We start from the raw sequence: 14,272 nt of genomic DNA, 5'->3' as shown, positions 1-14,272 counted from the left end.
TTCTTAAAAAATTCACTGCTCTTCAGAAGGCTGGTGAGAACAAAGCAAGGAGTATTCTCGAAAACCTTTCCTAGGATCTGATATTAGCTAAAACAATAAGCTCTTCTGAACAGCTAAAGTAGTACAAGTCTGTGTTGTTATATCTTTTATCATTTTATTTTCCTTTTTTATTTTTTAAATTATGAAAGTGTGTGTGATAACACATTTACAGGAGACTTGGAAAACACAGAACAAAGTTACATATAGTTCCACTGTATTACCATTATTTTTTTAAGTAGATCTGTTCAATGTAACTTCAGATATTTGAGTTAAACTAGATTAAACTCACAAATGAAATTTATATTTATGTGATTTCTTATAGAGGAAATATAGATTTGACAAGTTACTTAAAAATACTTTTATCAGATTATATTACAAAATATTTACTTCAATTAAATATTCTCCACTTTCAAAATGTTTATATTTTCTATAGCCTAGTAGCTAAATGGATAAGGCAATGGCACCCCACTCCAGCACTCTTGCCTGGAAAATCCCATGGACAGAGGAGCCTGGTAGGCTGCAGTCCATGGGGTCGCTAAGAGTCAGACACGACTGAGCAACTTCCCTTTCACTTTTCACTTTCACACACTGGAGAAGGAAATGGCAACCCACTCCAGTATTCTTGCCTGGAGAATCCCAGGGACAGGGGAGCCTGGTGAGCTGCCATCTATGGGGTCGCAAAGAGTCGGACATGACTGAAGCGACTTAGCAGCAGCAGTAGTTAAATATATCCTAGATGATGGAATGATGAAGTTTTAAGTAGTGTACATTGTTCAGAATTACATATGTAGTATGTATTTTATACATGAATCTTATGTCTTTAATAAGTTATAATCTTATCTATACACTGGTTGTAAAGATACTCATTTGGAGACAAAGATTTTTATAACTTTTTATAACAAAGATTTTTATAATTCATAATAATTAGATTAGATCTAAATAACCTTAACCTCATTGTTGAATAATCTATTTTAAAGAAGTATTTATTTATACTTTATGCGTTCCTCATTATAAATTGTATATTCTTCATATTAATAGAAAAAATTTTATGAAATCCCTCAAAATGTGTATCAACACATTCATTTTAATTAGAAAAATGAAGACACACTTTATTTTTCTGCCAGAAAGTCTGACTTGGCTGATGGTCTAACAGTGATAATTGGTTTCACTAGTAAGGTTATTAGGTACAAATTTTCCAGAAATTGAATGAACTAATAAGTTTATAGCTCTAAGAAACGGATCAAAATATACTTAGCTCAGGTATTAAAAGAATTTTTATTTTAAAATGTATTGACAAAAGGTACTGATTAGCAATATTTCAATATTCCCAACCATTTCTGAATATATTACACAAGGTGCCTCTAAGTGAGGGTAAACAAGTAGCAAAAGTCAGAACAGACATCATTAGCCTTTTGGTAATTAAGTATGGGTGAAACCTTTTGGTATACACCCAAGGAAGTGAGGGCCTGAGTGATTCTGGTGACTGAGAAATAAATCCTTTAGTGAAATAGGTGGCTCTGAATTTTTGCTTTCAACAGAACTGAAGGTGCATTTAATAGAACTGATCATTGACAAGTCATTAAAATATTCTTCTTAATAGATAACCATAATTCTTTGCATATAGTTCTGAAGATGTATAAAGAATTTAATAAATCATTTATTAGAAAAAACTGATTTCATCTTTTTACTTATGAGAATAAAGTTCTCTCAGAGCTAAAGAAAAGCCAGAAACAGAATTAATGCTCCACACTCTTTCTTCTAGAATAAGCGACATTAAACTACTGATTATGGGCTAATTAAAAAATACTTTGGCTCCTTTAATCTCATTTCCAGTAACATTTTACTTTAATGAGTAGTTGACCCCTGAACAACACAGTTTTGAACTGCATGGGTCCTCTTGTACTGGATGTGTTCAGTAGTGAATACTACAGTTCTCCATGCTCCACGGTCGGTTGTGTCCATGGATGTGGAACAGCAGACAGAGAGGGGCTCTGTGTACGGAGGAGCTGGGTACTCAGGAGGGCTCACTGTAAGTTGTATGTGGATTCTGACTGGGCAGAGGGGTTGGCGCCCCAACCCCTAGGTTGTTCAAGGGTAAACTGTAGTATTAAAATTTGTCATGTATGTTGTGATCAGTGATCATAGGATAAATCAATCCATAAATTTTAAAAAATCTAGGAGCCATATAGTCCCTGGAAACTAAACAGAAAGTTAAATTTCAATTTATATATATGTTTTTCTTGCAAAAAAACGACAGTTGATCAAAGTATCTTCGAAGAGGAAATACACTGGTTAGCATTAAATTCTATATTAGTTCAGGGAGTAAACATTATGATGTAACATTTCTGACTCTCAAAGAGGTATTCATATTTAAAAAATAAATGGTATTAAATTGCTGTTGATTTCAAATATAACAGTGATGTTAGAAATCTCATTTTTAATCTGTCAGATAATAGGCTGTAACTACATCTGACCCTTAAAACATGAGGTTTAGGGGTACTGACCTTCCAGTGGTGGAAAATCCATGTATAACTTAAAGAGTCAGCCCTCACTGTATATGATTCCACATCCTCGGAGTTGGCCAACCCCAGACTGTGAAGCACTGCAGTATTTATTATTAAATAAAATATGTGTGTATGTGGACCTGCACCATTCAATCCTGTGTTGTTCAGGGGTCAACTGTACTTATTAAAGTGGAGAATTCTGTATGTCCATCAGACTCCTGGGAGGCAACACATAATCCGTCTGTATAATATAAAATCTGGAGGATAGTAACAGTATGTCCTAGGATAGTTGGGAGGCTTAAATGAATTAACACAGTATGTGTTTAGTACTGTACCAGGCACATAGTAAGTGCTCTGTAACTGTTATGTTTTCTTCAAAGCAGTCCCGCAAGGTGAACACTGAACTAGAGCAGATGACTCAGTATTGGGGGTCTGCTATCGAAAGCTGGGCTCTTTCCAACTAAAGTACATGTTTTCCATGAACCTGTACTTACCAAGCCAATTTCAAGCTAAGACCAGACATTCCTCAGATTTACCCCTAAAACTAAAAGTGCTTGGAAGTACATGTGGTGAAAAGGTCTATTATAAAGCAAAATTCCTAGTCTTAAGACTAATAAATTGCATGTGTTTAAATATTAAAGAGATGAGCAAATACAGAGAATATGATGACAATTTGGTTTTTCAGGTGTGACAAAACTCTGAACGAACTGTCACAGTATAGAATTATAGGATTATAATCATTGGTCAAAGTGTACAATTGTAGGGTTATAATCACAAATTACACAAAGCAAGGTTAGAGAGACAAACATTTAATATAAAGGCTAAATAACATTTTTATGAGGCTATCAGTGTTTTACTCCCATCAGAATAAAGGATAGGGTTCCGCCAATCTTTATCCTCCAATTTTGAAACTTTGCACAAGTATCAGCTAAATAAACAAAGAAAGGATGCTTAGAAGAACAAAGGCTGTTTGGGTGACCTTTTCACTCCCTGAATACTAAGCTGAGACTATAGTTCTCTTCACTTCCTGAACTGCAGAAGAAGTCAGCTTGAGAAAGGAGCTGACAAAGTTCTAAACTAATGATGGTGGCCTCTTGCCATGGTTTTGTTTACTTTGTCAGCACATTATTCCCTGGAAGTGAAGGAAGTAACACAAGCAACGGTGAAACAGGACTTCAAAGTGGAACTGCTCTCAAGTCTCAAACAGCCAATTTCCACCCTTCTTTGCTGAAAACTGCATTTATCAGAGTTTTATTAAACGTTTGTGTTCTCCTAACTCCCCGAGTGCCAGGAAAGTAACACACAGGGCCCCACTATTTTGGAGGCGGGGGTGCTGTATTTCAGCAGGAACTCTAGTTTACGTACAGTTACACTACCTTCCAGACCTGACTATTTTTGGGGAGGGAGGGAAATTATGTATCACTCAGTACTTCAAACTGAAAGCATGAATTCATTTCATTTTTGTACTAAAGAGCAAACTGTGAGGTGAAATACTGTCAACTCAGAACTCTAGGTGTCTTTTTTGCTGGCACTTTGCCTCAAAGCGCAAACGATCTTCTACAGAAGACCTTCTACTACTCTGGTGATGTGAGTCGTCACATTTTAATATAAAATAGAAGAGTAATGAACAGCATTCTTCTGTGCTCATTAACACTATTTTACTAACAACAAATATAGTTTAAATACTTTATATAATGTATAAGTCAGCTTGACAAATATTTGATAATAAGCATACCTGAATACATTATTCATGCAAGTTCAACACAACCATGTTAAAGGCAGAATACACAATCTTTGGCTGTGGCACCATAAATGATCACACATTCCATTATTTGATTAATTTGGAGTGCACTTTCAGTAAGAGTACAAAGGCTTGCTCTTTGTTTTATAGAACTGACAAGTATGGGAGGGCTGATGCTTATAGGTAAAAATCGATTTTTGACACATTACTGCAAAATACACTCATCTTACACAACACAAGGTGATTTATAAGGCTCTGTGGAATACTCCTAAAATGTACTGCAAAGAACAAAAAACTATAAATGTTAAGCCAAAGAAGAAACAAAGAAAATTTAAAACTATATGATAGAAATATCTAATCTATGGTTGAATATACAGAATACAGTAATACTACTTTTAAGTATAGAATTTTGAGGAAATGTTTTAATAATTTGGAATTTCTTTTTGAAGTTTACATTCGAAGACTGCCTTATCAGAAGTAATAAGTGCCTGGTATATATTGGACATTATCATATGAAATATCTGGATTTAAGATTTGCACTTACTCTTTTGCTTCTTAAATCTGATTTGAATCCAATAATAGAGGAATAGTCTCGGGGAATATGTACTAATATAGTCACCTAGAAGCAACAAATTTCTTTGTTTACTATAATTCAACTTCATTTTGGGTTGGGAAGATCCCCTGGAGAAGGGAAAGGCTACCCACTCCAGATTTTGGCTTGGAGAATTCCATGGACTCTGGTCCATGGGGTCGCAAAGAGTCGGACACGAGTGAGCGACTTTCACTTTCAACTTCATTTTGGCCTTTTTCAATCACAGAAATGGTAAGAAAAAGTATATTCTCTTGTTTGCTGTGACATGTTCACTTATCAATATTCATAATTCTCATCCGGTTTCTAGATAACCCATGATATTTGCTTCTTTTTCTCTCTTCTGCTTTTAGTCTTGTGGGCAATTTCATGTAGATCCTGGTAACTAATAATCAAACTCAAAATAGATCTGTATTTCTGTAACTATGGTAAAAATCTGATAGAAGTTTAAATTATCATTAAAACACTTACTCTGTGGATTACATGTAGATTATATTTGTTATTCTTACAGATGAATACCTGTATTATATGAATATCTAAGCTTGCAGTCTATTTAAAGAATATAAACATCTAATTTTTCATACAGTGCCCCATATGCTTAGGTACTTAAACATTTAAAGGGGGGCAAGATAAAGAGGAGGAAACAGATTAAATGCAGAACTCACAAATGCAAAAACCAGTCACACAAAGGCTGTTCAAAGATGATAGTGCTTGAGAAAAAGGCAAGAGTACCTGCACATCCCACTTCATCTGCCCGAGCTTCCGGCCCCAGGATTTCTTGTCCTTCCTTTCCTGCTAAAAATCAAAGAACAAAAGCTTTAAAACAGATCCCCCCTCTCACCAACACTTAACGTCTATAAATCTGAAAAGGAAACTTTTAGGTTATATTTGATTTGGATTTTTCCCCCCCTTGTATAAGTACAGTAACATGTCCTACTAAGCTAAAGCTTTTTAAGGAAATTAAGCAGCTTCACAAAACTCATAGAGATATTTTAGAGAAGCAAAATGAGTGAAAATGTTTATATATTCTGGACTTCTACATATATTAGAATTATACGTGTACTAGGATTTTATTAATGTATTTTTTTTTTTTTTAGGAGAGGCGCTCTATCTACGGGCAGTAGGACTCCTTTTCCATCTCTTCCCTGAAGCACAAATTGCTATGTGCTGGGCACTGTGCCAGGTGCTTTATCAACCCATTTCCTTTAACCTTCATAAACTATCTCTTTATAAATTAAAAAATCCCACCAAAACATGAGGCTTGAAGAGGTTACAGAACCTGCCTAAGGACACACAGCTACTGGGTGGTGGAATATGAATGCAGGTCTGAATGGCTCTAAAACCCGCTCTCTCCTCCACCCTGGCTTATCTCACTATAGACAGAGTCCCTGACAACCTGCAGTGTGCCCAGAGCAAACAGGTAAGGACTATACCTTTTCTTTCACTCTCTTCATGATTGTAACTACTAGTAAGCAGTAACAAATGATAATAGTGGTGCCAATAAATATTTTAGATGTCTATTATTCACCTTCTCTTGGGCTCATATGGTAAAGAATCTGCTTGCAACACGGGAGACATGGGTTCAATCCCTGGGTCGGGATCTTCCCGACCCAGGGATTGAAGGGAAGGGAATGGCAACCCACTCCAGTATTCTTGCCTGCAGAATCCCATGGACAGAGGAGCCTGAAGAGCTACAGTCCATAGGGTCACAGAGAGTCAGACACGACTGAGCGACTAACACACATTATCCACCTCTGACACCTATATATTTGTAATGAGCTGATAAGATCAGAGTCAACATGCACATTATTTAGGCAAGCAGAAAGTAAACTTTATATATTTAGGTACATTTTATTTATTGAGTAGTTTATTAAGAACGTGTGCACATACAAAAGATTAGAAGTTAAAAACTGCTTTCAGAGTATATAATGTAATTATGATCAGAAGACTTACAAAGTCACGTTAAAACACTGTGTAGTTATCTGCACTCCCATCAAATCCCATTGAATATGTCAATCAAAAATCTTGATTCAGATTTTCCTCGTTTGATAATTGAATTGAGAAATAGAGCACTAATCAAGTAAAATCTGTGCTCACATTAAAGCATGTATTTCTATAAGTGTCTTGGATTACTGGGTGGATTTATTTGGCAGATTTTCTATACTCATTAACTTTTATGTTACTACTTAAAGATGATCATTATGTGATAGTTAAAATATGCATAAACCTCTTTAGATCAGCATAAAAATCACTGTCTGAAGTGGATAATGATGAGATTAACTTCTGCTGAAGAATTCTGATTTTATATCTGCTATCAGCAAAATGACAATTTAAAAATCCCTGGTCAAATGTTAACAATACTCTATAATAAACACTGGTATTTGCTAAGCATCTGAAAGTCTCCAATGTTTATTTTTTTTCTCTTCCTCCAAAGCATCTACTTAATCTAAAATAATAAACAGTGTGCCAAGTGGGTAATTATGATAGCAATATATTTATTACTGCATATGCGTGTTCGCTGATTCTCCTCACATGAAAACCGAAGCAGGCTGAGCTAGGACTTGCTAAGGTGGAAGGTAACACTGATTTTGGTTATTTATTTTGGAGTTTTTGTTTCTTTTTTTTTCTTCAGTACCACATGGCATGTGGAACTTTCCCCGACCAGGGACTGAACCCATGCCCGCTGCAGTGGAAGTGCAGGGTCTTAAACACTGGACCACCAGGAAAGCCCACAGTATCACTGACTTTAAAGTTTAAAATGTTATTTTGGACCTTATTAATTTTACTGCTTGCAGTTAAAGCTAACTTAAACACTGTCTGCAATTCAATTAAATTTTTCCTTCTGCTGGAGTGACATCCAGGCTACCTACATGAGAATGTAACATGTCAGAATCTGGTCCAATGCTTATTTACCAGTTTGAAACCTGGAAGGCTCCAATCATCCCCTCTTTATTGGGGGCAGAATTTTTGTTCAACAACTAAAATCATGTCAACTAATGAAACAGAAATGGTGCTCGCGCCGGGCTGTCAGGTGGGTACCCTCCTCTCCCCAAACTCACTGCCTGCAGCAGTCCCTCCCCGCTCCATCCAGGGACGGCATGAGGGCATCTTGGAACAGGGGGTGTTCTAAGTATTTCTCAAGCAGCATTCTCCCTAATGTGTTCTGACCTTACTTCTAGTTTTAAGAAATATAAGAGGAATAAAGTAACTGAATCTACTTATTCCTAAGATTTTTTTTCTCCTATAAGACCTTATAATGTCAACATATTATGACTGACCAATCTAAGTGCAACTTAGGAAGGAAAACCAGAGTGCTCCCGAGGGTTTGGCTTTTAGTCTAAATACCAAAGCAAGTATCTAAAGGACAAACTCCAGAGTAACAAGACTTCAGTTTTTCAAAGAATGGCAAAAGACAGCTGAAGTAAGTCATGAAATGCTTCTCAGCAATAAAAAGGAACAAACTATTGATACATACAACTTCAATGAGTCACCAAAAGATTTTGGAGAGTGAAAAAAGCCAATCCAAAGGTTATTACATACTGCATTATTCCAATTATATTACATTAACGAAATGACAAACTTACAAAAATGGAGAATAGCTTAGTGGTTGCCAAGGTTAAGGATGGGGAGGAGGGGAAAGGAGGAGAGGACAGATTGTTTGAAGGCAAGTGGGGAGCCCTGTGGTCATGGATGCTCTGCATCTCACCTGTATCAACATTAATATCCTGGTTACAATACTGTACTACAGTTCTATAAGATGTTACCATTTGAAACTGGGTAAAAGGTGCACAGACTCCCTGTATTATTTGTAAATTTAAAACTATGAATTGTTTGTGAATCTGTAATTATCTCAAAATTGAAAGTTTACTTTAAAAAAGTCAAAGGCAAATAGCACACATTTATATTAAAGTAGACAGCACCTGTTCATTTTGCTGAAGAATGAAATTCCTAGTAAGTAAAAACAAGTATGACAGATGCAGTTGATTTTAATTAGAGATGCAGATGCCTACTATCAATGGCGAGATAAGATAATTCAAAGTACAGGATAATTTAACACATATTCTAAATTCTAAAACTTGCATTTCTGAAATTAATATCAAGATGTTTCTAACAATTACACATATTTCTGTGGGGATATTTTGTAGCAGCGGCTAAGAAGGCACAGTGAGTGGCTAAGGGAGTCAGATTCTCCTTTTCTGCTCCTGTCTTTTTCTCGATGACACACACACCAAGCACAGTTAGACCTGCCTTTTTCTTAAATCTGTGTTCTCTGCTAGAATGCTGTTACCCATTCATCTGAGTAACTGCTACTAATCTGACTTCTTTGAAGCTCAGTTCACCTGTCTCTCAGTTTGTAAGTCTTCCCTGACCCTGCTCTCTGCTAGCCCCACTCCACTGTCCCTGTTACAGGAGAGAAACCTATTACAGTAAGACTGTCCAAAAAGCAAACATTGAGAAATTCCTTAATGCAAACATAAAGTATTCAAACTTTGATTAAGGATGGAATGTTTGTTTCACTGTGTACTTTTTAAGAATGTTTCCAGACAGCTTCATCTTTTTCCTTCTTATATCCATTAGGTTCTACATATGTATCAATCTATTTTTGGTATAATTGTCCATCAACCTCCCAGTAAATATAATTCACAACCTCCAGGAAAACCTGTTACTGTAGACAATGGTAAATAAAAAACATGCCTGCAGTCAGCTCTGGTGAAGATGGAGATAGGCTACCTGTATGTCCCACCAGACACAGCCACAACACCTGGGAGAATGCATGGAGGGGCAGTGTGAAGACTCTGGAAGGTGAACCAGAGCAGGCAGAGGAAGAAGAGGGGGCCACTGAGCTGGAAGTGATTCCACCCACCGCAGCCTGGGTTCAGGGCGGTTCAAAAGCTGGATGTGGACACTGAAGCATGGAAGAAGCATGCTAGAAAAGCCCTCCAGTTTAGGGAGCAGGAAAGGGAGAAATATGCATTTTTCCATCTTTCATTTTGGGTCCCAGCCCCCAGGTCATCCCATAGTGGGAGAGACCATGCTGAAAGCAGGGGCCCCCAGGTACGTAAAAGCCAAGGGAGGGGCACCTTCTCCTCCAGCTGAAGGAGCAGAGCCTGAAGAGGGTGGTACGTGTGTCCACTGAACTTCTTCCTGCAGCTCTTCTCACAGTCATAGTTGCAGGAAGTATGCATAAGGTGGTACGTGTGTCCACTGAACTTCTTCCTGCAGCTCTTCTCACAGTCATAGTTGCAGGAAGTATGCATAAGGTACGGCAGTAAAGTCCCAGGATTTTGGACAGAAGACTGAACAGGAGAGTCCTGAGGAGCTGGAAATACTGAGGAGACCACTGAGTGGGAGGAGCATGGGGAAGCAACTGCACAGAGCTGTCTGTGGACCCCTGGGTGCATCCCAAGTGTCCCTCATGTGGTTCTGATCACAGACTCTGAGAATTGAAGAGTCGGATAAGATCATTACTCCACATGGTACAGATCTGAAGAGCACTGCAAAGGCTTGAAAACGCAACTTATATTGGGACTACAACCCACAAAAAGCTGGTTGGAACTGACAGCTTGATACACTGAATTGCCTGCTAAACCAGAAGTACAAAAATTCTGCACAGGATTTAAATAACAACAAGGGTCTCATAAGATAATACTCAAAAGTGTCCAGGATACAATCCAAAATTACTTGGCATGCAAAGAACCAAGAAAACCACAGCTTCTGTGGGAAAATGTGGCAACACTGAGATAACACAGGTGTTGAAATTACAGGACAGCTTTTATAAAGGTTCTCCAAGAAGTTAAGGGTGAACATTCCTGAAAGGAGTAGAAGGAAAGTCTCAGCAAACTTGCATCAGCAAATAGAAACTATAAAAAAAAGAATCAAAATACAACTTTAGAAGAATACAATAACAAAAAATTTAAAAACCCACTTGATATGCTCAATAGCAAAATAGAGATGAAAGAGGATAGTGAACTTGATGATAGATCAATGAAAATTTTCTAGTCTGAAAAGCAGAGTAAATGACTAAGAGAGTCTTAGATACATAGGATAATAAGGAAGTATCTTTCATGTCACTGAAGTCACAGAAAGAGAAGAGAATGATATAGAAAAAAAAATTTGAAAAAATTATGTCTAAAAACTTCCCAAATTTAACAGAAGACACAAATTAATAGGTTCAGAGGTTAACTGAATCTCACAGGGTAAAGCCCTCCAAACCTAGGCCCATATCATCAAACTAACTCTGAAAGCAAAACAAAAACAAAAATAAAAACAAACAACAAAAAAAACCCAAAACTTGAAAAGAGTAAGAGAAAATGTAATATAAGGGAACAATGATTGAAATGACAGTAAGTTTATCATTAGGAATTTAGGATTCCATAAGGAAATGGAATGTTTTAAAGTGCTAAAAGAAAATAAAAGTCTCTCAACCCTAAATTTTACATTCAGTGAAAACATACTTCAGAACTGGAGGTAAAAGAAAGATATTAGTAGATAAAAGAGAGCTAGCAGAGTTCATGGCCAGGAGACCTATCTAAAAGAATTGCTACAGGAAGATCTTCAGAAAGAAGGGGAAATGATATTAGAGGGAAACTTGAAATGTCAGGAATGAAGGAGAATATAAGAAATGACAACTACATATACAACTACAATATAAAGGAAGGAGGGCAATGGCATCCATGTGGGTGCAAGGTTTCTGTATTTCACTTGGGGTAGTAAAACATTGATTCTAAGTAGACTGTGCAAAGTATGTAACATTCAAATCTATAGAGCAACTACTAAAAACATCAGTACAAAGAGATACAGTCAAAAATGAAATAAATAAGTGAAGATGGAATACTAAGCCATATTCAAATGGTCCAAAAAAGACAGGAAAAGAATAGAAAAATGAAAAAAATGAAAAACAAATAATATACAATTATAAACCTAAATCCAAATACCAAAAGTTATATTAAATATAAATGGTCTAAACAAGGCAATTAAGAGACAGATTTTAAAAACCAAGCTCCATCTATAGCTCTCTACAAATAAGTCATTTCAAATATAATGATATAGGTATGTTAAAAGTAAAAGGATAGAAAAAGATATACCATGCAAACATTAATGAAAAGGAAATAGGGTGATTATTTTAACATTAAAGTAGACTTTAGAGCTAAGAAAATTACCAGAGATATAGAGAAACATTATAATGATAAGTCCATTCACCAAGAAGATATAACCATCTTAAATATGTGTGAAACTAGCAAAGCTTCAAATCAAGAGACTGAGAGAACAGAAAGCAGATCTATGATTGTAACTGGAGACTTCAATACTCCTCCTCACATTAACTGACAGAACAAGCAGAGAAAAAGTCAGCAACAATATAAAGAACCAGGCAGCATTCACAACCACTAGAACCAACTGACATTTATAGAACATTCAACCTGGTACTTTTTAAAAGCACATAAAAGATTCAGGAAGACAGATCACATCCAGGATCATACAACTAAACTTAACAAATTAAATATAATTTAAAGTACTGAGTTGGCCAAAACAACACACTTTTTGGCCAGCCTAGTATGTTTTCTTAGCATAATGAATATAAACTAGATATGTAGGAGAAAGAGGAAAAAGTTTCTGAACACTTTGGAAATTAACACACTTCTAAGGAATCCATGGGTCAAAGAGAAAAATGAAAACCAAAATATCAACATTTGTGGAATGTACCAAAAACACTGCTTAAAGGGTAATTTACATTATTAAATGCCTATGTTACAAAATAAGGACTCAAATAAAAACTCTGTGCTACCATGGCAAACAGGAGGAGAAGAGGAGAAAAATAAATTCAGAAGTATTAAGAACAGAAATCAATAAAAGTGAATAATAATAGAGAAAATGGTAAAAAGTTCTTTGAAAAGACCAAAACAGCTCTCTCTCTCTCTCTCTCTCTCTCTCTCTCTCTCTCGTTCCCCCTGCTCCCTCTTATGCCCACGTTCTAGGCTGCCATGCCCTGCTCTCAAGAGGCACAAGTCGTCTCCCCCAGCAAGCGGGCCTGGGCCACAGAGGCAGGCGATATGCATCTCCGCTTTGCACGCCACAGCTCCAACCAAGGGGTCCGCGCGCGCTGTGGGCTACGACCTGTACAGTGCCTATGATTACCCAGTACCACGATGGAAACAGTGCTTGTGGAAACTGACATTCAGATAGCCCTTCCTTCTGGGTGCTATGGAAGAGTGGCTCCTCGTTCTGGCTTGGCAGCAGAACCCTTCATAGATGTAGGAGCTGGTGTCATAGATGAAGATTATAGAGGGAATGTTGGTGTTGTCCTGTTTAATTTTGGCAAAGAGAAGTTTGAAGTCAAAAGTTTGAATTGCACAGCTCATTTGTGAACGGATATTTTACCCAGAAATAGAGGAAGTTCAAGTTTTAGATGACACTGAAAGGGGTTCAAGAGGCTTTGGTTCCACTGGAAGTAATTAAAACGTATGCCAAAAACAGGATATGAGAATGTACTTTTTTCTTGAAAATAAAGACTTTGCTTAAAAAAAAAAAAGAAAAGACCAAAAACAATGACAGACATTAAGAAAGACTGACAAAAAATGAGGGAGGCTATAAATTTCTAGTATCAGGAATGAAAAGGGGATCACTGCAGAGCCAGAAGATATTAAAAGGGCTATGAGTTCAAGAAGTAAACATTAAGATATACATTTCTGACTCTTAAAAGAAGAGCTTATTCATGTTTTTTTTTTAATGGAAGTATTAAATTAAGGTATTAAATTGCTATGGATTTCACATATGAATGGTGTTTAAAAATGTCATTTTTAATGTGCTAGAAATTAGGTTGTTTGTAATTACACTTAAATGAAAAGTTTTATATGTCCATTATGAAATCTGTGAGGCAGTTCATAACCAGTTTATAAAATATAAATTTGGAGGATAACAACAGTAGTTAGGGTAGTTGTGAAGATAAAATCACTACAGTATGTGCTTAGTATTGTACCAGACACTCAGTAAGTGCTATGTAATTGTGAGCTATTTTCCTTAAAGCAGTCTGGTAAGGTTAACATCTCTTAACAGACATGAATTTGAAAACTTTTAAATGGACTATATCCTCAAAAACTAGAAACTACTGCAAGTCATCCAAGACCAAATGGCTAATCTGAATATTCCTATAATTGTTTTAAAAATTTAATTTGTAGTTTAAAATCTTCTCCCCCAAGTAATAGAAATTCTAGGTCCACATGGTTTCCACTTTAAGTTTTACCAGACATTTACTAAACAGCATTAAATTTAAATAATATTTTAAGAAAACAGAAGAGAAAGGAAGACTTTCCTATTAATTTTATGAGGCCCATATTACCTTGATACCAAAACCATGTTACAATATTACAAAAAACAAACCAACCAACCTATAGACCAGTATCT

At 36.3% G+C, this 14,272-nt stretch overlaps 1 protein-coding gene and 1 pseudogene across 6 annotated transcripts in view; one reads left to right on the top strand and one right to left on the bottom strand.

Moving 5' to 3' along the window:
• The window catches only part of ZEB1 (zinc finger E-box binding homeobox 1), a 196,681-nt gene that overhangs the window by 29,033 nt on the left and 153,376 nt on the right, over window positions 1-14,272 (bottom strand). For 3 of the 6 annotated variants that reach the window (XM_027559781.1, XM_027559783.1, XM_027559786.1), the window contains one exon: window positions 5,606-5,668. In XM_027559781.1, coding sequence (XP_027415582.1) covers window positions 5,606-5,668 — 63 coding nt within the window. The remainder of the gene's footprint in view (window positions 1-5,605; window positions 5,669-14,272) is intronic. The other 3 variants (XM_027559782.1, XM_027559784.1, XM_027559785.1) reach the window with 1 other exon arrangement.
• LOC113903521 lies at window positions 12,838-13,381 on the top strand (annotated as a pseudogene).

This window comes from Bos indicus x Bos taurus, chromosome 13 (assembly GCF_003369695.1).
Source record: "Bos indicus x Bos taurus breed Angus x Brahman F1 hybrid chromosome 13, Bos_hybrid_MaternalHap_v2.0, whole genome shotgun sequence".
NCBI classification, from domain to species: Eukaryota; Metazoa; Chordata; class Mammalia; order Artiodactyla; family Bovidae; genus Bos; species Bos indicus x Bos taurus.
This window is presented reverse-complemented; position numbering and strand designations above follow the sequence as displayed.